Genomic DNA, 25,663 nt, shown 5'->3' on the forward strand with positions numbered 1-25,663 from the left:
GTCGGGTGTTCTAGTTTTGAGGCCCCGTCGGTGCGTGAGTCCTAGTTTAAAACAGTTTCTATGCTAAATTAATTTGTATAAAACTCTTAAATGCAGATTTGATAAACCCCTAATCTGCTTCAAAGAGTTTTTATTATTGAGATTGACGCTTTCATGACTCTTGTCGTTCATGATATTTTATTCAGCTTAAGCTCTTAGTGTAAAATAACCTGGAAGCTATATTGAGCCTACACGTATGTATTAAATTTTTTTTTTAAAAGCGATATGATGAGAGCCCAATCAGGGCGTGAGTCATTTTGATGGGTCACTTTTTAGTCAAGTGTTTAGTACACATTAGATATGTTATTAATTTCAATATCATGTTTCTTCTTAAGTTGAAAATAATTATGACACTTAAAGTTAAAATAAGAAACTTAATTTAATTTCAGATTTTTATTTTTTGTTATTTTAACCAGCCACCATATAAAAGGTTGAAATAAATTAAAATTGCTCAAAGATTGGTAAACAAAATAAGGGTTGCATTCACGTCACACCTGGCTTCTGTAATTCTAAAGACTTTTTTTTGTATAAATTATTTCATATTACATTAAACATAACCGTTTGAATGCCCGCAAACGTGTAGGTCGTTTTCGAGTATCGAAACACTATGAAGACTAAGTTAAATGGACCTAAAGTTCAAGACCCTCAATTTAGTGCCGAATATTCAATACTACTGATTTTTATAAAGAAAAAAAAATCCGTCTAGAGCTCATGCCATAGATTAATTAGCAGACGAATTTGCGCTTAGCAATAAGGTAAATAAGTACCATTTTACTTTGATTAGATAGAGGTGTAGCGTGAATCATCAAAATTTGAAATATCACAACCGAAGAATACAGACAGAAATGTATCACATCCCAAAAAAATACGTTAAATATAAGGTGATTATGTTTTAAAGATTCTCGTTGCAATTGTCTCCTTTCTGATTAAAACAATACTTCAATTAATACTTGTATTTATTTTAAACTCTTGCAGTTTAAATTAAATGGTTGTGGTCCCATTAATTAATGTTAAGAAATATGTTTTATATGTAAAAACAATATATTAGAGACATGTTGGCACTACAACGATTTTTTTTACGTTGTTTTGCTTGATTAGAATTAAAGATTTTTTTTAGGCTGTGTTACATAACTGGCAAACAAATTTTAATCATAAAACGATAAAAACAGTCTGTTTCAAACAGTACAACATAATTTAAGTACTTGATATACAAAAACGCGTGGCATACATATATATATATATATATAATACTTTCACGATCATCATCAATCAACAAAAACTACGCAAAACTAGCTTGTCTATACTCAATAATTTAATTAAAATATATGTCTTCGCTTTTGTGCCTTATATTAATGGAACATATTATAGCCCACCTGAAGCGAAACGGTTCAGATCACACAGCCTAGCAATCATACAGTTAGGAAACAGTTGAACTGGCATAGAATAACCTCAGTTCTTGCAGCGATACGAGTGTCGTGATTTAGGTCTCAAACTCTCTCATTAATAAATATTATGCTAACTTTGCCTCGATTGCATGACATTAAAACCTTTAGATAGCACGAGACGCGTGCATGATGCCAAAATTACCAATTATCAACCGAAATAAAGGAGAAGGTTCTCAAACCATCAAGTGTGGTTGATTTCCCCAACATTTGTATACATTTTTTATTCCAGGCATTTTTTATTAGATAGTCTTAAGCCCCGAGGAAATAAGTTAAGACTGGAAAAAAATAAGAGAATACGGTCTCCTAAAAAATATTTATCTGTTTTATTTGACGTCGAAGTTTATTTATACAACTCGGTACATAGACATACATATTCAAATTGTATTATTACATTCAATGACAAGGTTTACGCAGACAACTCGAGACACAACCGAAACGTTGCTCAACGTGTGATTGCTAAACTGTGGTCGACACGCAAGTGTATGCAATAGCTATATAATAAAAATATGATTTATTCAAAAATAGTTGTGGCGAATGCCGTCCGCTTGGTTGTAAGTATAAAATAGCATAATATAGCATATAGCTTCGTATAAAAGGATATTGCTCTATTATATAAAAAGTCTTTATTCATTGTATAAAAATATATACCAAACCATCCGGCAGCGCTGGAAATAATTCAAATATGTTCCTTCGACCGTTTCGCTACAGAGGTAAGTTTTAGCAAAGTGGGGTAGCTCGAAAAATTAAGTGCGTTTTAAACTAGTGCACCAATTTGAAATTATATTTTATTAAAATCGATTTTCATTGTAAAGATTGATCCGAAACATAAAATATATACAAAATGACAAGAAATTGCAAACTTCTTTAGGCCCGTTGAGTGATATTTGGTAGGAGAAAAACTTATAGGGTTCACTTCACCGATGACCTCGACATGCTAGTGACGTAATATACCAGACTATAGGCGCAAAGTAGCGGTTTGCGTACATGTTTGCCAAAGTATGTTACTTTCACATTAATAATATTAGAAGGGATGTCGGTATAAGATTAATTAAAATTTTCAAAAATGGGTTTCAGTTTAAGTAAAGCGTACTTCGAATACCACTCCACTTTGCCAAAAATATAAATAAGGACTTGCTTAAATCTAATTCGTGGAAAATTCATAACATTATTCGTACTTTAGTTTATTTTTCTCTCAGACTTATCATACTCATCGCAGGCTGCAGATTTCTTCGGTCGGTAATTCATAGGTACCGTTCAATACGTATGGGCCCTGGCGTCTGGAAATAAATATAAAATTTTCCATATAGGTGCCTCGTGATTATCGTATGTGGATCACAATTGCGCAAATATTCAATACGTGTTGGGTTAGGCATCGTTCGTTGCGGTCAAAATGCCCAATCAAGCAAAGTTAGCAAATTTATAATTTTAATAAAGTGTTTTTATTACTTGCGAGGAAATATTCATACACGCATTTCAGAACCGACAGAGTATCTCACCTGTATCTCTCTAGCAATCGCGGCCACTAAGCTACGGTTCTCATACCGCAGATGCCGAAATTAGTATATGTTTTTTTTTATCAGTCTTATAGCGACTGTGGCTACTTCTAGTAAGAAGGAACTACTTTACACTTCGATCAATTATAAATTAGTAGATATTATGCAGTCACACAAAATCCAGCTGAAAACAGCTAGTTACCAACCTCCGATATGGCATTTTCTACTAACAAGTAGGTATTAGATAGAAGCAGGCGTTACTTTGCGGAAATCCATGATGTATTATGAAAATTAGGCTTAATTTGCTATGCTCCGCGAAAAGCAGGAGAATCTGTATGGTGTAATTTATAATTTCTTCAATCCTTATACTCCACACCAAACAGATCTTCGGCAATGTACCCTCTACGCACGTTTCGCTCCGAAACCGGAGCATCCTCAGGAGATGTTGCCTTTACATGAATACTGTTTGTTGTGTTACTTAACAATTGTTCATTATAAATTAGAAACACTAACAAGTAGAAACCGAAGGATTTAACAGCCATACCAATAACAGGTTAGCTAGGTTAGTTAGTTCTACCATCTTCACTAAACATTAGGTAAAATTGTAAGGCTAGTTGTGGATTAACTAAAAGGAATTTCAAGTGAGGTCACTAACAGATCGCAAGGCCCATACGGGCACGTCGGCTATGAGTAGTCGCCCGCCGATTCCACCACCTGCGCGCTCATGTAGAACAAAACGCACGGACTTTTCCACCAGCTGCTGAACTGCACCACCTCGTCTGGACTCACCGGGACGATGCTGTAAATAAAATTAAAAACGTGTGTCTATTTATGTACACGCGTTAGAAGTTGTACTTCATTGGATTTTATCTTTAGCCTTATTCTACGTGTAAAAAGCGACACTAACAAAATAAGATATTTAAAATATATATATATATATATAATATGTTAAGTTATATATATATATATATATATATATATATATATTGAATATCTTAATTTATATAATATACATATAACTTAATATTCCCAAGCCAACATAATCATCATCATCATAATATGATTATGTTGCCTATCTAATATTGCCATGGTCACTTTAATTAATGTTCAAAGGTAAACAATTAGAAAAGATAAGAGACGTGAATTTACAAAGCGCACAGAAAACAGGACTACATTTTCGGGACTTCTAAACACAAATTTTGAAGTAGCTGTAAAGATCTAAGAACTTACGTTAAACATCACATTGACGAATTGCAGTAGAAAAGTTTCAGAGATTTTAAAGAGTAAGTAATTTGGGAATAGTTTGTCCACTTGGTCTTTAAAATTCTGACATCTAGCTTCACCCACGACGAAGTTACATAGAGGAAAGTATCCTGAATGACTTCCAGAAAAGGATGGTGCGAATGGGCTTGACTTAGCGAGGAGTACTGTTGTATCTGGTTACCTTGTATGTATGCGCGAGAAAAATTAATTACCTCAAATCATTGAACAGAAACCATCTTGATTCGTCATCCGTGTTTGGTATCCTCACATACGCGACCAGATTCTTGGGATTGTCTTCTACGCACACGACCACCGACGATAAAGTGTATTCTTTTTCGAGTTTAATGTTTGGTGGTTTCTTTCTTGGTATGGTGAAGTCGAATCTAGGCTCCGTTGGAGAATTTTCAGTCTATAACAATAAAAAGCTTACTTTTAATGAACGATTGGGCTGAAATATATTTAATTTATATTATTTTGATTGGAACCAATTAACATAGTCAGATAGAATGCAGAAGAGAACAGAGCTGGTCAAAACCATCAGGCAGCGTAAGATCTTGTACTTAGGCCATATAGTGCGAAACGATAAGTACCGACTGCTATAAACCATAATGATGGGAAAGATTGCAGGAAAGAAAGGACCTCAGTCTCAAGGAGAAGGTTGCCTGGAAGAGATCGCTACTAAGCGATAAGGCCGCCCTTTGTATCCTACTTTTTAAGTTTATTTTTGTTGTGTCCATTGTTCTTTTTTACTATTTGTGGTGTACAAATAAAGTGTATAAATAAATAAATAAATAAATAAAAGAAGATCAGTCAGTTAGTTTTTTTGAACTTATTGTTTAAAAAAAGCCTCTGCTTTTGAAGAAGAAAATTTAAGAAAGTAGCCCAGTGGTTAAGACTCCGGCCTTTCTTATGATCCCCGATTCGCACCTATAACGTTTTAGATGTGTGCGTTATAAGCGATAACATATCACTTTTTTACGGTGAAGGAAAACATCGAGAGGAAACCTTTTAACCCGCCTGAGTGATTACATAATGTCTTGCCGTGTGAAGTCTACCAATCCGTACTTGGTCAGTGTAGTGCTACGGCCTTAATCTCTTACCTTCTCATTCACAGAGAACTCTCATTCTCCCATGTCTTGTAGTGGGTTGGTAATGGATTGATTATGATGATGTTGTTGATTAATTAATAAGACTACACCCTTTCTATTTAATAGAAAATACTTATCGAAATCGGAATAGATTTGTAAGCCTCGAACCCTCACAAACCTCGGACTAATACTTATGGCAACAAAAATATTATTTTTAAAGGAGCGCAGATTTATGAGAAACTACCATCTGATATAAAAAAACCAACTCTATGTTTATTTTAGTTTAGTAGTTTAGTTTGGTAAATATTATGTCACTATGTGGTTTCCAGTAAATGATGATCTTTGTTTAAGTCGTATGTTTTTGCTCGGTAATATTTGTGGAACTACCCGCTTGTACTAACATTTTCTTTTTAGCTGCATTAAGTTATGCTTTCTACATTATAGTTTATAGATTTATATGTACCTTCTTTATTGTACGCTCACAACATGTTTTAGTTTTAAGTGGAATGTTTTCTCTACTATGCCAATTTTTTTCAATTCTTTTGAGAAATAAAGATCTTTAACCATTAGAGATATTTGATAAAAAAAAAGTTATATAATAACGCCAAAATTATTTTCATAAGAATGAGGAGTTTCTGCGACGTTCATCAGATCCTTGTATAATAATTATTATTATTGTTTCATTCAATATTATACAGATATTATATGCGTGGATAGTAAAATTTGAAAAAACCAAATATTAATGGAACTTTTGCTTTAATTGTCCAATCTAACTTTTTAAGAGGTTTTTTACGTTTCAATAAATTATAGGATCTTACCTTATCATTTATAATAACTTCGCCGTCAGCCTGCAATCGAATGTGCAATTGGTGTGGTAAAACGCAATAACTTTCTTGTGACGTATTATTTAAGGAATTCTGATGCACCGATGAGGGCCTGTAAATAATTACAAACTATTTTACGAATGCTATATAGGATACCAAACAGTTTATAAGTATTATTTTCAATTTCGTATTATAATTGTGTATTTGGTAACTTACTAAAACATAGCACATTTGTCAACTTCCCGACAGTGGTGTCCGCAGATTTGTGGCGCATTCGGTGATTCGGGTTGCATTTCATATCACTGCCAAGAGCTAGAGCAAGAACTATCTTACCTGGTGACTTGCATTGAAAAAAAAATCTTAGCTCGGCAACCCATGAACGCTAAGGGCCTAAATGTTGGTGCTCAACGCAGTAGTACACCCCTATTAGGTGGACAGAAAATGTCAAGACAAGCACAGAACCACGAAAGCGGCACAACACGGTAATGTCATTAATTTGGCCATATTGTCTAACCATATGTGCATGTGGTTTTATCATCGTCGTTAATTCGATGCAGTTTCTTGCATTTCGCACGAACTTTTTGATGTGACCATTTTCGGACAGTCTAAAAGTAGTCCTCGCGAAAGTAATTAGCCAACGAGTTGCAGGCAGACTAACTTTATTGTTGTTTGTAGAATTCGCTCGCAAGTAGCAGATCCATAATAACATAATTACCGCAGAATTTATAGCTTAAGGGATCGCGAAGCTGAAGTGACAATAGACGTCGCATATCTCAGAGAACCAATGGACGTTCGGGTCCCAAGGTGCTAGAATGGCATCCTCACAGCAACGTTGGTAGACCCCCGACGAGGTGGATAGATGACATCAAACCAAGTGGCACGAGACCGTAGTATACGGAACTCCCTACCAAAGATCTCTGTCTACCAGTCGACGCCCATTGGTTAACATGATGATGATGACGATTGGCAGAGCCGTGGAACGTGGTAACATTCGGAAGAAGAATAAATTAATTTAGTGTTCATAAAGTTATTGTGATGACTCGTAAGTCATCGTCCGATTCCACGGACGGGCCAAAAATTCTAAGTCATGGGGTACAAGTTCTCAGTACCAGCACGGAGTTAGGAAATTGGATCTAAGGTCTAAACCCCTGTCCTTAATTACCGTTTAGAAGAATTACCGTTCTGGATGCTTGAATCTGCATCCAGGTCGGGCACAATGTAACCCGTAACGACATGGTTTACTGCTGCTACCTCTTCTCACAGCTTCAGGCTGAAAAAGTTATTGAAAGGGTATTTTTTGCAATATTATCGTAATTTTTACACAAATCTACAGTTCATCTTGACCAATTTATAAATAGCTAGCTTAATTTAAGCAATTAAAATATAATTTGCTTTAACGGTGAAGTAAAACAACGTGAGGAAAACTGCATGCCTGAGAGTGATCCATAATGTTCTCGAAGGTGTGTGAAGCCTACCAATCAGCAATTAGCCTCGTGCCCTGTAGTGGACCGGTAATGAGTTAATAATGAAAATACGTGCAATCTAATTAGGCCGGACTGAATTCGAACTGAGTTTTTAGGATTTCAATTGAACTGAGTTGAAATCCTAAAAACTCAAAAATGGCGCTTGATTTCACATCTGTAATGTCAATATATTTTTGTGGATGTACGCTTTGGTTCAACAGTTTTTGTTCTATCATTTTAGGAAGAATTAAAAGGCTGTGTATTATCGGAACGCATTCACATATGAAACAATAATAAGCTGGCGGTTTGCTAATTGCAATAATGAATCCTTTTGTGTAAGTAAAAACTCTCTTTACCATATCTCTTTGGACACCTTTAGTCCAATAGGCCTTCTCCTGTGCAGTGACACCACCGCAATTTATTGCCAGAATAGGTGGCAATCTGGAAAGTAGAATGGTATTCAGGAAGGTTTCCACTTTGCGAACAAATTCATATTGCGTGAACGTATGAAACTTTATTGTTTCTACATGCATCACTTATTTTAAATGGATCGCTAGAATTGTCTAATTATAGATATTTATTGCTTCAGTCACATAAAAAGAACTAAAGCGATTGACGGTATTTCTGTGCATTGAGCAATAAGAATAATGACTATAGGTTTGTACCAGAGTTTTATGTATTGTATTACAAAAATTGTCTACTGAATAAATCAATTGCCGTAACTCTTTTTAAGTGAAATAATCTCGGTTGTCCATGATAATTTTGAATTTTTCGCTATTTTTCTGTTGAAGTGGTTCTCAAATTCTCAGAGAATTAGAAATTAGAAATTAAATTTAGAATTAGGAATGCAAATATAACTTGTTCTAGACTTTTACAGACGATCGATTGATCGATTTTCTAACAATATCTGTCAAATATCCCAAATGTAATATGGTGTTTGGTTCATTATTAGATTATGCAATAAGTGTCTAGACTTTGTTCCAAAAATCGATATCTAAATATGTGAAATGGAGGTCGGAAAGCTAAGGTACTTCCACGGGAAAATTGCTTAATATCACGGGCAACCGCACAAAATTACCTGATTATCCTGCCTCTTTGTAGGGTGTGGGTGAACCTTGCGCAATGTTCGCACCAGGCGGGCGTGGAGCGGCGCGACGCAAGTGACGCTCGCACTAGCTCTAAGAAACCCCCCTTTTCACCCTCTGTGTTCGCTACGTACTGTAGCGCGCACGCCAATACTACTGATTCGCGTTCTTCCTAGTAATTAACAATCTGTTTTGTAACAAAGGCTTAGGATTTTTGTTCTGTGGTCGTTGGAAGACCAGTGGCGTCGCTAGCTAACTAACAATGAAACTAACATATTGGATAGAAGCAGGGGTCTTGCGGATACCCATGATAAACAATGAACATAAAACAACATGAAAAAACAAATCTGCGGTATATTTTAACAATTTTATTTCTACTTTTACAAAAAATATATAAAATGATTTATGTAAAAAATCTGTAGGCGGAGTATGGACCAAACAAATTCGTATGCCGTCAAAGCAAATAGCATGACGCGTTTTATGCCATCCTGCCTTCTCTGCCTGTGCGCATATTTACCTATTTTGTATTTATATTCTACAATTATTAAAAAAATGTATTACTAACGTTGAGGTCGATTTAAAAGAATATTATGTTTGGTACTTCAAATAGCACCTTTCTGGTGGTCGCAATTATTGCAAAGGAAGCTTGATTATCATTGCACATTAGAGTTATGTAAAATCCAAATCGAATAAAATCATTAAAAGTTTTAAAAAGCTTTAATATAAATTGTTCAAATCAGAATTTCATAAACATGTATTTAAATATTAATAACATCAAATTGTGATAACAAAGAATACCCGATTGAGGGTCGTGATTTTGTTAGACCCGTAGGGCAGACCGCAAAATAAATATGTCTACCATTTTCTCGTCCTATTTCTTTGGCAAAAGTAATAAAATAGGTAGCCCAATTATCTGCCCTGAAGTTCATTTTTTGCCTTCTAATCTTAAGACTGATAGAATCAACATCTGAACAAAAGAAAATTGTTACTTTAAAATTCCCTTTAAACATTAACTACGAATTTAATCTAATTTAAAAGGTCGAGTGATTTCGGCCTTTTAATTTATAATAGATGCTTTCTAATAGATGCTTTCTAATAGATAGATGCTTTCTTTCTGATGCTTAATGAAAAGGGTTTTAAACGACTTGTCTTTGACGAATGATATTTGACTTTATTATATTTATTATCTTCTTTACCCCATACTTAAACATAGATGAATGAATGAGTTTACTGTACTATAACAAAAAATACGAAAAACTTTGATTACAGTTAATTATTCTATTGGTGGCTCTTAAAGCGATCTCTGTCAGGAAACCTAATTTTATAGTTTGCGCTTCTCGGGTTGTTATGAATGAAAGGGGCGCTATTAGTCGTCGATGCGAGGTTTACTACAGTATAACATTACAACCCAACGAGGCCCTTTTGAATATAACGACGTAACAAAACTTTTGCTAAAAGTGGCCCTTAGTTTTAAGATTTGTACGCTCGAAATCGGATTGTAAGACTTTAAAATTCGATTTCGACTATTCTCTGTAACTTCAGAATGAAATGGAATTTATGTGTCTTGTTTTAAAGCTCGTATTCGTCTTCAATTCTAATGAAATATTGACAAAAAAACAAGGACTAGAGCATTACAGAATTCGCTACTTTAACTCCAGTAACTTTAGGTTCATTTTGATTTGACGTTATAGGTGTTTATACTCGAAAATGACACCAGGATTGTGAGAATGCAAATGTTATAGTCAGCGAAAAGGTCATACAGGACAATAAGGTATTGAGCGAGTGGTGTGAAAACGTTTTTAAGGTATAGGAGAAGGATTTTCTATTTAATATCATCTGCGTGCTTAATGAATACCGTCATCGACCACCCGGTTCACGCCACTGCTCATTCATCTCATTCGCACCGCAATAGTGTAAATAATTTATATATACATAGCTCATAGTTTAACAGCTTATTTTGGATCCCGACTCCGCTCAGCTACCTCGCACAGCTATGGTATAAAGTAAGTTTTTCTTTCAAGACGACTTTATATCTCAAGGAAAGAACTTTGCTTTGATGAAGCCAACATTTTTTTTTAAAACTCAATTCTGTCAGTTTGTTTATTGTGACTTTACCAAAGGTTCTACTGAAAATAGGAAGACAAGAACCTCAGCAGTTGCTCTTTTTCATGAAGGTCAACGATTTATAATACTTTTATTCAATCTTGAGTGAAAATAAAAGCAGAGCTGTTTGCTTCCATGCATCATGTATTCATATCTATCAAAACAAAGTGTTTACGCGGATAATTGCTATAATATGCAACATATTAAAGTAGCTGCACACTTTTAGGATGCAGTTAGTGTTTTATCTAACGCTCTCTTTTATATAGGTTGACACTTTAGTCTTATTTCAGCCGATGCTGTATAGTGTGCTGCTACTTTTGGTAACATCAGTGTGTGTACAACAAATCCCAGGACCTATGCAAAAATTGTCGCTCCCAATTTATCAATAGCCTAAGTTAACTTGTCACTTAGCTTTTTTCAAATAATCAATTCGATATACGTCCAATATGTTTAAGGTTTTGAGTATTTGAAAGAGAAAACTTATGACACAGATCTCATACGTGAAATGTGACTTTATTTCCCATTTGTTATTAATTTTATTTTATTATTATTTTCAATCGTACTAATTCTGTTGTACATAAATCTCTTAACCAAATGAACGAGGCTGAATATAGTGCTTTCATTAACCACGCGGTAAATGATAAAAGAACATTCTTTAAAGCTATTACTTTAATATAGTATAAGAGATTTGCGTACTAAACTTACAAGAACACTTAAAACATGTGCAAACATATCACTTATTACTTTTAGCGACGCCACTGATAACGGCCTAAGCCCAGCCTTTTCAAAAATTACCAATAAAAAAAATAGTGTCTTGTCAGTCTGTCTGTTTATCATTACGAAAAAATTAAATTCATAAGCAGAATCGTTCAATTATGTTATTGCATAATTTCCGGAACGTGCAAATTTTTAGATAAAATAAACCTAATGTGTCAAAAACAAAAGACGGGGTTAACGGCAATGAACGAAAAACAAAATAATAACAAAAAAGTTACACGTTTGAAAGAAAACTCTCGACATTTTTAGACGATTATATTCCACTACAGAAGATTACATGAGACAATAAAATCAATAAATATTGTGGTTATCATGAAGTGCAGAAAGGTTGTCAAGGGACGCTACGGTTCTAAGAACTCGCCGGTTCTCTTCACTACGTTCAGCTCAAACGCCAATACTACTCAATCGCGTTGCTCCTGACAATGAAAAAGTACATTTAAGTAAAGCCCTCATAACTTAGTCGTCCTTATTAAAATTTAGATTATTTAAGTAAACCACTTAATATAAAATCATTTGGTAAGACTACAGTGATAGAATTCAGCACTATTTTTTAATAACTTTCTAACGTTTTACTTATGCAGAACAAGCAATTCGCCAAAATTTTCTCAAGAAACATTGAAATGACGCCTACCTCATATTGAAACGTTATAACGAATAGCCAATTGAATCTTGTTTCCCCAATTTGGAATAATATAAAATTCATTTCGAGGAATGAGTTCGTTGAAAAACAGTATCATCAGTAGTTCATTTCTCGGACAGGCCCTGACCATCCCATGAAGTAAAAATACACTGCATTTTCACATGAACACCGAAATAAGCTGAATTCTTGTACGAAAACGTTTTCCATATTATTGTACTTAGATTAGGACAATCGTCTTCAGGAACATACCCGTTAGAAAAGGTTTTCGTGCAAAACCCAAACCTGATACAAGGATTAGTTCAATTTTTATTTATGGAACCAAAACTACTTAAAAGGAATTTTCCGCGAGCAAAAATACACCTTTATTCGTCATGTCCTAGAGTTTTCATTTACAATAATCTTAATCTTTTCCATAGATGGAATGTTTACTAAATTATCTATTATTCAAACAAATTGACCTTGACTTTACAACATACCTCCTTGTTACATTTAGTGCAACGGTTCACTTGCTGGCGGCCTATAGCAAACAGCTTAGATATATCAGACTCCTCATCATCAGTCTTGGAGACATTGTTTTTCAGATCATTGTTTTCAGGTTGCTCGTGGTTGGTCTCTATGGGACCTGTAAAGAATACGATCTAAGCCTCGATCCAATTGAGAAGTAAGAACAGTACCATAGGAAATTTGCCAAATTTTGAAGGTTAGAGCTTTAATAATCTAGAAGAGTAAGTACGATGCACCACGCATTATTGATAGAGAAATGATATGCGGCGTCGAAGATATCTCGAAGGCATTCCAATGTTATCAATTTACATAAGATGTTTCGTATGCTGTAAACCAAACTTACAACTAGCCCAGAATTGATACGTCGTCATCATCTGAACCGATCAACGTCTAAAGCTGGATATAATCCCTTATAGGAATTTTCATACGCCACTTTGTTGTGCCGTTTATTTCCAGCGGCTCTCAGCGATTAGCTTGATCTTGTCTCTTCATCTCTAACACCACCAGGTATAAGTTTACCAACGCTACTTTTTCTTGTGCTAGGACACCACTCAAACAAAACCACCAAACGTTTGTTGGTCCTCCGAGTTGCGTACAGCCAATAGCTAAATAATACGTTAACAAATAACTGCTTTTAACACTTTAAATCTTTGAGCACTATAGTGACACCGACAGACAAATAAACGAAGCAAACCCCTATATTAAAAACCCCTAAATGCACTCATATGTAGCAGAAACAAAATTCTCCTGACTCAGATTATTGCTGCAGGTTTTTCTATAGAAAACAGGTGCTGTGCTTTAACGAAATTTAAATGAAGTGTAAGAACTCAAGGTCATACCAGCCGCCACACGTAGCAAGGTAGTGAGATTCGCTAAATGTAGGACCAAGAATTTAAATCGAGCGCACCAAAAGTATATCGCATGTATTTAATTAAAACTCCCATATAATATAGAACGAAAACTCTAGCAAGCACTTTGCAACTTCAGCTCACAAACGTGCAAAGCCTAGCATTATACTAAGGCTTTTATAAGAATAATAATAACAGAGTCGGTGGACTCGGTCATTATTGAAACATTGTTTTATTTAGTCATATTAAACGTCATTACGTTTTGTTTATTGTAGTTAAAGTTGTGTCCGCGACTTCGTCCGCGTGAACTTAGATTTGATTAAGAATCTCACGACAGTGTAAGGCGAATTCTGGCAGCCGATAAACACGCTTCACGTTATTTGGCAGTTTCGAAATACCAAGAAGCTGCTGTTCAGGCCCTTTGAGAGCTCAAGCGAGCCTCTGTCAGAAGCATTCTCTGATTGCCGCGACAATATTTTGCGCGCTCTAGTTTTCACAGGTTAAAGTTCAAAAATCAGAAATTATAAGAGAACGGAAAGAGAAGCTACAATTATTCGGGGATATTACTTTTATAAAATGATGAGTTCACACATACCCTCATCATGATTTTTGGCCACGGCGTCCAGAGCTTCATCATCACATACCGGCGGGCCCATGTACTTAATTTCTGTATACTTATACTCATTGTACTGGCCGTTAACGAGTTTATTTGCTGGTTGCTTTATTGGGCTAGTGGGTTGAGTTATCAATGTCATCTCTTTCTCCTTTTTGCGTGCCTCAAGTATTTCAGAATGAATTTGCTGAAGCATAAAGCGGTTCCAGCTCTGAAGAATAAAAAAAATGCTTTAAATTTATATCTCAAGCACTCACCTCGATACCTGACTATCCAGATTGTAAAATGGTTTTGATGTTGACATATCCATCAATATTTAATGAATATTGCACTATTATTTCAATTAGTCGCGATTTTTTTTAATTTAAAAAAGAAAAATAGTTTTCAATCAGTTGTATCTACAGGTTCTTTTAATTTATATATATTTTGGCTGACTTGCGTGAACTTTAGGGCATGAGAAGCGGATGATGTCGAATTGTCATTATAATATGAACCAAAATAGTAATATAAAAGAACTGAATTAACATGTGCACTAAAAAATGGGGAGCATGGCTTGTACAAGTATTATGAAGTTAGGCGGGCGTAATAAAGGACAGAATTTAATTTCGGCCGCTTCAAAATGTATATTTGTTTTTTTTTGGAACGATTTACTACATGCAAGCATAAACATTTTACGCAACAACGGCGCAACATAACAAACTAGATTTCTTTTGGGACAGTTAAAAAGCCGGAGCGATATACAAGCTTCCAACTAGTTTCCGATACGATTGAGTAGAAACAGCTGTAGAGGATATAGCTTGTGGGTTTAATGTAACCGCCATACCCCTAACAAGTTAGCCCGCTACCATCTTAGACTGTATCTTTACTGACTACGCCAACAGATGAGATTGCAAACTTGTAGTAGACTTAATAAAAAAAACGTACCTGTATAAGAGTGATTAGATCGGCTTGGTTATCAATCCCACTTTCGGGCATAATAAGACCTAGAGCAGCGGCTTCAGGCACTGTACGGAATGCGCGAAGGAAATTGTCAGCTTGACAAGGCACCCCACCTGAAGTGTCTAGCATGCGAAACAGGAATCCTGGAATAAATAAAGTAGTAAGGTCCTTAATATATGACTAGATCTCTTCTACAATCCGACATTAGAAGATACACAACCAGAAGATATCGATCTTCTAGAATTTGCACTTCGGAAAATTTGCTTGGAAACGGGGTTTAACTACCATCCTAATGGTATTAAACAGCGAGGTATTTAAAAAAATAAACTTGCTTAAGTCCTTAATATGTGGCTAGGACCAGGCAACAGTCGTACAGGACGCCTAAATTGTAACGTCGGTTCAAGGTCACCTATTTATAGGTCTTCCGAAAGATGCATTTCGGAGAATATGCTTAGAAACTATTGTATTTTTTTCTGCCCTCATCTATAAACTCTTAAGTAGTTGAAATTATAACACTAACAGAACTTTGCTTCCTCATAAACGCTCTGCTAAAATTTAGAATACCCTTCCGGCTTCTGTTTTCCTGGGCATCAATTATTTAAATGCGTGAATATTTATCGACTGATTCCGAACGTCAGAATCGAAGATTATGTTGTAGCGTACAGTTGTAGCATACAGTTGCTTACGAATAGTGTAACCATTATCCCCTCCATTGGTCAGCCCTACATAGTTACCCCAAACAGCTATGTTATTAAAATATCCGTTCGCTAGTATCGGAAGTCGAATTCGTCATAATTTTTTTCATTCTATACATTATTCCTATAATTTTGGAGTAAGAAACAAGAAAACTAAAAATATGCATACCTAGTTCACAGCTTAGACAAGACTCCTTGGCACACGTATGGGCCAACAATATTGCCTTCACCGCCGGAATGTGATAAAGTACCTGCAATGCAATCCAGTGTAAGGTTTCAGTATATATATGTGGTTATTTTTATACTGCGTATACGAATAAAATGTTTAATAACCTGCAGCATAGCATTGCAGTACGAATTTGGCAAAGTAAACTCCAGCCCGGGATATCCAGCTTTGTTCAACACGTCAATATTGTCGTGGGATCTCGGCATTTTAAAGCGAAGGTCGATCTGAAAAAAATAAACACATATGAATCAAACTGTGTTGACCTGTAATCTAAACTAAAAAAATAACGTTCATAATCTTATAAAATTTCTATCAAGAACCAATCACTCCAAAAAATATTAATTGGGTAATTAATAGGAAAAAATGACCTTAAAATTAATTGGTTCTTACCTTGAGATAATGTTTAGGTATCGGCTGAATAGCCATACTGTTGGGATGAGGCTTCGGGGCTTCAGTCGAGGCTTCGGTCTGGGCAACAGTCTTCAAGTCCTCTTCGACATACGGCATCTGTTAAGTATACAATTGTGTAAACACGGTAATTCACTCGAGACTATCTCTGATGACCATCGGACAGCTAAAGGGATCCATTAGGGATCCAATTAGGGGACCCATTCGGGGGGCCTATTTAGGGGACCGTTTAGAAGGTATCCAACTTCAAATAAAAAGTGTATTGGAAACCACGCTCCTATAATGCTGCACAAGTCACCATCCATCATCAAATGTGACTGGTGTGACCTATATACATATAATATATTATAAACTAGGAGTCTGCGAACTTATTTGCGTGGAAATTTTTATATATGTTATTCAGTGATCCCTGAACTACCACTATGCAAAAATACATGACGATCTCTTGCTCTGTGAAAAACATAACAAATCTATCCCACGGGAGCCATAAATTTTTCGTGATAAAAAGAAGCCTATGTTCTATTCCAGACTATACTAAATATGATTCCGTTCCGTTCGTTCTGGCGTGAACATCCATCCAAACTTTCGAATTTATAATATTAGTTTTAGTTAGCTTAACAACCAACTTATTATTTACCTGATTGCGCCTAAAGGTTCCCGGATTCGGTGCATACCCGATAGGGCCCTGCATTTTCATCGTCTTCAGGATTTCGGGATCAATGGGTTTTGGTTCCCTAAAGAAGACAAATTATTAAACAAAGACAAAAGTTATGACTCATGGTAATCCTGACACAGATTCATGAGAGGTCGATTACATAGAATATGTAAACTCATACTTTTACCTTGGTCAAGTCATTTAATTCAATAAACAAATGGAATTTTAAATTGAATTATTTTGGATTGAAAATAATATACTTATAAAGCATTTTTTGTACCGCAAAAAGAAAAGTATCTAAAGCCTAAGGAAAATAAGCGAGTTTAAATTCGGCGAATATAGAAGCAAGAGAAGACTCATGGTTGTATTTTCCATAGAAAATGTGTTCTTCAAACTGCCAAGATGGGTGGGATTAGGACAAGAAGAAGAGGGATAAAAATTATAAGTTATATAACCAACGACTTGGTGCAAAATTGGGTTATAAACGCATAGAAGATTTATCAAATCAGACTGGAACACACATACAATTATTATTAGTATAGATTCGAAGATGGCCTACTTGGCCCACTCGAATAAAACTTTTTACTAACCTGTAAGTCGTCCTATAGAATTGCGGAGGCAATTCGCTGAACCACTTGGTGCCAGTTGTAAGAGGTGGCTTAGGAATGGACGAGAATCGAAAGTTGTTGTCGTTAAAACTTCCTGATGGCAGATTTGGCAGCGGATCAGCAAATTCGGTAGCCCTGAAAAAATATCCATACTTTCACTTTTAAAAGGAGCTTTCTCTGCAACATTGTGATGATCGCAATGCTGCCAAATTTGCTGACACGTTTTGCTTAATAATGCATGTTACAAATACGTAGTTCATTTTCTTTTTCCCACAGTATCAAGTTTGCGTACTATTAGTTCCGTAACTACCGTAACGCTTATCCGTTCCGTAATGATAATACCCGTGAAAAACTAATGAACTAAATTTCTAAGTTTGTTTCAGACATGGTTTCCTAATACGTTAATCAAAGTCCAAAAATTGCATTTTTAGATTATACTAGATGACTGGGTGAACTTAGTACCACTAACAACAATGATCTCCATAAAGTATTAAAAGTAATCCAAAGCGGCAATTCCCATACCATAGATTTCTAAAATTTTCGGGTGCAAGCTCTACAAGAACAAATATAATTCCAAGTAATATAATACTTTACTCATATGGTATCTAAAATTTAAATTAAATAGTTAAAAAGACTTTTTTAATTAGAGCTTACCTGGAAAAGCTGTTATATGCAGGCTCAAGGTTTTGCTTGGCCGAAAACATTTGGATGTGCCCGCCGAGATCCCCGAAAGCAAGAGCTTGGCTCGTTGATGAGACATCCATCACGCTACATTGGGAATTATGGGTCTCCATCTAATACAACAGATATTTGAGTAAGGCGCGAAATAAAAATATTCATCAGTCATCTTAGTAACCAGAACACAAGCTACGCTCTATTTTGGGGCTAGATGGCGATCAGTGGCCTGCATAGAGGGTATGCTCAGAGTATGCACATGATATCAAATGAAGAAAATCTCCAGTACGAGTTATAAATACTTAAGGATTGGCTTTTTATAACTCGTACAATGCCTATCCTTAAGTTCTTTACAACTCGTACCAAAGATTTTCTTCATTTTATATTATCTGCATACCCTGTGCATATCCTGTATGTACGCTACTGATGGGGATGTATGTATTGTCGTTTTATATTTATTTATTTATTTATATATTTAGATATAATTGACTGCAAACATTCGCAAAAGGTGTGGCGGGGATAGCCTAGTGATTGATTGATGATTACGGATTATAGAGGGAAAATTATGTTAGTTGGGTCTCACAAACCTTGAAAACGGACTGCGACTCGGGCTTGAGGGCGTCGTTAACGTCCAACACAGTGACGTGACCATCGCTGGCCACGGCCACCGCGCGGCCTGACACGGCGGGCACAAAGTGTAGCAGTTGCGGTGGTGACACGGTGGGGATCTGCCGTAGTGACGACCCGCGTACGCAGCGCACGTCCCAAACCACCACATACGGCTCAGCGACCGGCGAGGATGATCTATAAGAGAAAGAAAAGAGAGGAAAGAAAGACAAGAAAGAAAATATCCTAATTAATAAACTATGCCACACATTTCAATGGAGATCCACACTAAAAAAAATCACTCCAACCATAGACTAAGAATATAAACTCAGCGGGCTATGAGTTGTCAAATGCCTTATTTTCAATCACACATATTTAATTGCAATCAACGAAACAATCGTACAGTGTATCTAATTTTAATTCGACATTGAAAACCCCTTCAGGGATTAGAGTATCAAAAGCAAAAAATGCGACTTGTAGGTCCATAGATTAGCGCACTAAAACAAAAGATCCTGGTATATAATGAAAATTAAGCTTAATTTGCTATACTACGCGAAGAGCATGACCATCTGTGTGGTGGATCTTTCATCCAAACATGGGAACTTTTTGCATTAAATTGATGGAGACAGGACACATGGTATGTGAAACCATACCATAAGGCATACCTGTGAAATATAGCTTTGTTTAGAAGCGATGGGTTTTGGGTTACCATAAGGTTTCCTCATTACTATTAAATATAATTAAGTAGGGTAAAAATACTATGACATATGGAGCAGAGACATGGACCCTTACAAAGAAGGTGGTGCACCGGCTCAAAGTGGCTCAGCGTGCAATGGAAAGAGTGATGTTAAGTTTGTCTCTATTAGATAGGATTCCCAACGAAGAGATCAGAAACCGAACTGGAATCACTGACATCGTGACGACATTTATTATACCTTGATTATGTTTATTTTTATTATCTATATGTTCATATATGTATGATTGAGTGTATATTAGTTTATTATTTTATATTTATTTATTATATTTTTCTTATTTGTGCAATTTTATTTATGTATTTGTATTTAGCTATTTGAATGTACGTTTATAATAATTTTACACCACCTGTCCGCTCTCTCTCATCTTGTCCTAATCCAAAGGTTGCCTGGCAGAGATCGCTACTTAGCGATAAGGCCGCCTTTTGTATTCTACTTCTGTCTTCGTATTTCTTTTGTTTTTTTATTTTCCTAACTTCATTGTGGTGTACAAATAAAGAGTTAAATAAATAAATAAATCGTTCAAAGAGCAGCGGCCCTGAAATGGAACTGGGCGGGTCACATATGTCGTAGGGAGGATGGGCGGTGGAGCCGAGTGATTCTGGATTGGCAACCGCTCACTGGACACAGAAGCATCGGCCGACCACCAGCTCGATGGAGGGATAATATTGTAAAGGCAATAGGAAAGAACTGGATGCAGCTAACCAGCAATAGACCGAGATGGCGTGCAAATAAAGAGGCCTTAGTCCAGCAGTGGACTGAGATAGTCTTACGATGATGATGATGGTGAGAGTAAAAAGACGTAACACTTACGACGATTGCGTGAAACCGCACGTGATCAGCATATCTCCCTGCATGTCCAAGTCGGAGAGGCAAGCGGTGTGGGCCCTGAACGACTGTTCCACACTGCCGGGGCATCGTATATCCCTCAGCGTTATCATTCCGTTGGCGCTTCCACACGCAACCACCGAGCCACCGCCGCTGCGTAACACTGCGCAACCATCTTCTGGAACATTCTAGAAAAGTCCAATGTTATGAGGTTAGCCAGCTACATCATAACTTAACAGTAGGTAAGATTCCAGTGAAGGTCCAACTAGTAGATAAATACCAAAACACCGTTCTATGTAATTGAAATTACTCTTTACATAATTTACAGAAAGAAAGTAAAAATGTTTTTTTTATTTGGGAACCACAAAAAAATAAGAGAACAAAAGAGCAAGGACAAAAATGGTTATGTACTAAGACTGTAAAGGAATCAAGGACGCTATTATATTAGTTTAGAACTTCTTTTGGCGTTGTCAAAGGGTTAATACAATTGTATGTAGATATGGTGAGGATCTGATGAAGGCCTTGGAAGATGAAGAACAGAACTCCAAAATGATTGATGTGGAACAATGTCGAATCTAAGAGTAATTATACATATTAAATCTTCAATTCATAACTTTAGGTGTGGAAGTCAAGCAATAATCTATATATTAAATTTTTTTATACATAATCTGCAACCATTATTTTGGGTTAATTTAATTTAAAAAATAGAAGCGGCGTCAGGGCCCTTCCCCAGTGAGTAGCATTTCGGCGTCACTTTCGAGGGGCCAAGTTCGAATCCCAGCACGCATCTCTAACCTTTCTGAGTTATATGCGTTTGAAGCAAATTAAATATCACTTGCTTCAACGGTGAAGGAAAACATCGTGAGGAAATCTGCAACCTGAGAGTTGTCCATAATGTTCTCAAAGGTGTGTGAAGTCCACCAATCCGCACTGGGTAAACGTGGTGGGCTTAACCCCTTCTGATTGTGAAAGGAGACCCTGTAATGGGTTGATATGATGGTGATAATGATGAAATATATTGATTAGTCTGTCTGTCTGTAATGCCACATTTGTAGTTTGAAAAAATTAAAGTTCTTAATTTTTATATTTTTTACGCAACTCATTTCGCAAACTAGCTGAAGTCACTTAAATGTAATACATATTAAACGTTCGCATTTAAAGATACTTACAATTACATTCTCCACCCACTTGTTTAAGTCGAGCTCCAGAAGTTTATCTTGATGACCGCCCATCAGTACCTTGTGCGTGTCAACTTGGAACAAGCATTGCATATCCTCCATATTAGGTGATCTATAAAGAATTAAAATACTATTATGATTCCAGTTACTTACGTTTTGATACTGCTACACAATGAACTATTGAATCTCTCAATTGTTCAGATATGTATGACAATATAAAGAGATACCGTAGTTCTACGCCTTTGATCTTTTGCTAAATGCCGACATCGTCTTGATATTATATATAGAATATGTAAGTCCCATTCTACCGAGGCCAATAGAGTTTCATTCCTTTCTCGCGTGGCCAATTCATTCCTCGCACCGCACCTACCGCACGGTTGATCTATCCGGCAGCTTCCGTATTTTTAACTACACACTGACATAGTGCAAGTAACTCGCTTATACTTTTCGCATCCTAACCTAACCTACTTTCACATATGAACAGGGCAACGGATTTCCTTGATTATCTGTATTGATAGTACAGTTTATGGGGCAAAGGCTAATTACAAAGCATACACTACAAAGAGTTAATATTGTGTTGATCGCTAGAACACGACGCGCTAGGACAGTAACGAATATGAATAATTTTAACAAAAATATAGCCATAGGGTACCGAACTAGCATCATAAACTCACAATCCTCAACTTACGGATGTTTCGAGAGCTATTACTAACTATTGTATGGAAATCGCATCGCAGCGCGGCCTGTACAGTGTACAGTATGTCATTGGGTACTTTATTAATTCAGTCTACATCTCAATATCATATGTGTCATACAATGTAATAATCAAGCGTCTTCGACAAGGTTATCAATTCAATATGCTTCAGGAGATGTCTTATTTAACCATATGGCCATAAAATCTCCACCGATTTTGATTACGGTTGATTGTTTGATGGAAAATAAAACCAACGAATATGCCGTCAAATCAAACGGTATACGTGCTCTTATGCCGTCATGCGTCTACACCCCTATTACTTTCTTCTGTATTTATATGCTGTAACTAGTGTTACTGCTATTCTAATGAGATTAAATTTTTTCATTAATATTTACTCAATATTTAAGAAGGTAAACATTGTCAGGAAACCAAGATATCTGAGAGGTCTCAATAACGTTCTCAAGGTCCTGTGATGTCTATACATACCGATAAAACTACGGCTTAAGACCTTCTCATTCAGGGAGTCTCATCCATCATGACGATGATGATAATTTCTTTTATCAATGATATTAAGTTCAACCTACTATCAGATAGATATTTCACTTCTGCAGGGTATCTAGTGAAAACCAATTATTAAAAAGTTTTTTAGGTACTTTTAGAACAATTAATTAATTATAAAGACTTTTGCACAACACAATTCGCTACATTATAGAAGTAATAAAGTAAATTACTTATTAAAATAACTCCCACTTTTCTTTATGCATTTTGAATTATTTATTTTTCTTAATGACAAGCAAGCCGCTCCGCTTTTATCTCCCACAAAATAGAACAATGATTGTTAAATTGTAAAATGATGTTGGAAAAGAGCAACTGCTGAGTTTCTTGCCAGCTTCTTTTCGGTACAATCGGCCTTCCGAACCGGTGGTAGAGTGCCAACAAACATACTTTCAAAAGTGTTTATTGGCCTACTTTAAATAAATAAATTAATAGTTATAAATCTAGAAAGGCAAACCAATTCAATTGCAATAAACAAAATCTTACTTATAAGTGTGCCTTGGTATTCCCCTGCGTATTTGGTGACGAAGTGAGCTTTTAGTCAGACAATAGATGCCTTCTTCCAAAGTTAAAATATCCCTCACTTCCTCAGATGCATGAATTTGGAATGATGTGTATTTTTGCATGCGTGGTCCATAGTACGATGTGACATGACCCTAAAATAAAAATGTTATACTAATGTAAACTATTTCTCTTTAATTTTAGGAATTAAAACAGTGGTGAGGAAAATATAAGATAAATTATGATTATTCGTAAGCAAAAGAAAGAAAAGATTCAACCTTAAGCAGTAACACAGTAATTTGCAAATTAGCAAGTTAATAATAATCATAATAAAACATTTTTTTAATACTCATATGTTAATATGCCTTATTATGTAAAAGTTGCAAAAGAAGGGAAAAGCAATGAATCAAAGCAAGCAAGCAAGATCTATTTAGCAAGTATCAAACAACAAAATAAAATATTAATGTTCTCTTAGAGGCACCGGGGATTGACACTGTCCATTTCCTAACTCCGGGCTAGTACTATAAATTCTATAACAAAATATAGACAATTCCTAAAAATTTTTGGACTAACCTGGAATTTGAACCAAGGACCTTGTGATCCATAGGTGAACATGCTAACTGCTAGACTAACAGGTATATTACTAATACTCTTAACTACACTAAACCTTTCAGTGCTTTGTTGTTAGTAGTTGAACAAATCCTCTTAGTACTCACGCCTTGGTTCCCCATCCATATCAGTTCTTCATGCTTATCAAAAATGACAGAGGAGACTCCAAAACGGTCCCCTCCATCTGCCAATACACCAGCACGGAGTTCATACTCTGCTTCTTTTTTTACCACAAACGGCTGAGGGAATTCTGCAAATAGGAGATTTACAATTAGCACTTGGCTGAAATCTCACCCCATGGTAAGCGATGATGCAGTTTAAGACCTGAGAAGGCTGAACTGTAAAGGCTATGTTTATATTAAACCCTCAATTGCTCAGTGGAAAGTATTTGTCAGTAGACTGGTCCCTAGCTAAAACAAAAGCCTCCAAACAGAATGTATGAGAGAAATTCGAAAAATTATCTTTATCCATAACATATGACCTTCCACATGTAAGACCACAGTGCTTTCATCATATCAACCCATTACCGGCCAACTACAGGGCATGGGTCCCTCCCACAAGGGGGGCGGATTAGGCAGGAGTTGACCACTTATTACTGACTTACAGTTCTTTACCACGGTGGAAACTACCAATCCACACTTGGCCCGTATGGTTAACATCAGCATACACATTTCTCATTCTGACACCTTGTAGATTTCCCACAATTGGTTTATAAATACAGTGACAATCTAATTGTCTGGGTTATGGTATGAGTTCAATGTTTAATCATATCAGCTACTAGTTAGGCATCAGTAACCAAACAAAGTAACAGTGGATGTTTGTTTATTTGTTTGTCCTTACTTAGCACCCTAAACAAGCAACCAATTGGCTTCATTTTTGGAAAAGAGTTAGTTAAAAGGACCGAAAGTAACATAAGCCTAGAAAACCCTCGAATTTACAAGTGTTTACATGAAAATTTGTTATTTTTACACCAAACAGCGTCCTTTCCTCGCGCACTAACATAGAAGCCAAATGATGACTACCTGCACACCGCGGATATAATCGCGGGGTGCAGGTTCATCATAAAATATAAATATTTTTATAAACAGGATAATATGCGTTTAGTGTGTTAAAAAAATGGCCAGCCAGTAAAGTGCCAGCAAATTATCTTCAAAACTCTGTTTTTTACGGTAGATGTTCATAGTTTAGAAAACTTATAGAAGTACGTAAGTACTTTTATAATGGTAAATAAGAACATAACTAACTTATCGAACTTACAATAAAATCACTACAAAGCTCTTACCAGGCATTAGGTGTTTCGTTGGCATAGAGAGCTCGGAATAATGGAATTCCATATTGAAAACCAGTACGTGAATTCAATGTCGGGATTGCATTGAACTTGTCTGTTTAATTAAATAAATAATCTTAAAATTAAAATAAATACATCTATCCGAAATGTGTACGTTCTATAAAGTTTTTTTTAAATTATACCTAAGAATTTGACATATACAGCACAGACTAATAACCGAAACTATATGAACTACTCTGCGGCAGAAACAATTAGAACCAA

General features: G+C 35.9%; 1 protein-coding gene across 1 annotated transcript; it reads right to left on the reverse strand.

Annotated features, from left to right (window-relative positions):
- Positions 1-431: 431 nt before the first annotated feature.
- LOC120629047 (PAN2-PAN3 deadenylation complex catalytic subunit PAN2) lies at positions 432-25,553 on the reverse strand. The gene is made up of 22 exons (XM_039897789.1): positions 25,397-25,553; positions 24,222-24,364; positions 23,491-23,660; positions 21,747-21,867; positions 20,563-20,765; positions 18,979-19,195; positions 18,371-18,510; positions 17,699-17,851; positions 17,091-17,187; positions 16,436-16,552; positions 16,153-16,269; positions 15,989-16,070; positions 15,110-15,267; positions 14,168-14,396; positions 12,697-12,842; positions 8,694-8,872; positions 7,972-8,056; positions 7,331-7,422; positions 6,147-6,264; positions 4,453-4,649; positions 3,633-3,776; positions 432-2,761 (listed from the first exon to the last, which is right to left on the reverse strand). Exons 1-21 carry the CDS (start codon positions 25,446-25,448, stop codon positions 3,662-3,664), a joined length of 2,931 nt encoding a protein of 976 aa, XP_039753723.1. The 5' UTR covers positions 25,449-25,553; the 3' UTR covers positions 432-2,761; positions 3,633-3,661.
- Positions 25,554-25,663: the final 110 nt, after the last annotated feature.

This window comes from Pararge aegeria, chromosome 13 (genome assembly GCF_905163445.1).
Source record: "Pararge aegeria chromosome 13, ilParAegt1.1, whole genome shotgun sequence".
NCBI classification, from domain to species: domain Eukaryota; kingdom Metazoa; phylum Arthropoda; class Insecta; order Lepidoptera; family Nymphalidae; genus Pararge; species Pararge aegeria.

What these genes read in the sequence shown, in the direction of transcription:
- LOC120629047 (XM_039897789.1), bottom strand. Translation starts at nt 25,448, where the DNA reads ATGGAATTCCATTATTCCGAGCTCTCTATGCCAACGAAACACCTAATG. An exon ending in AGTGGGTGGAGAATGTAATT is followed by an intron (nt 20,766 to 21,746) that starts GTAAGTATCTTT and finishes GGACTTTTCTAG; the next exon opens with AATGTTCCAGAAGATGGTTG. An exon ending in AAGGTGTCCAAAGAGATATG is followed by an intron (nt 7,423 to 7,971) that starts GTAAAGAGAGTT and finishes TAACTTTTTCAG; the next exon opens with CCTGAAGCTGTGAGAAGAGG.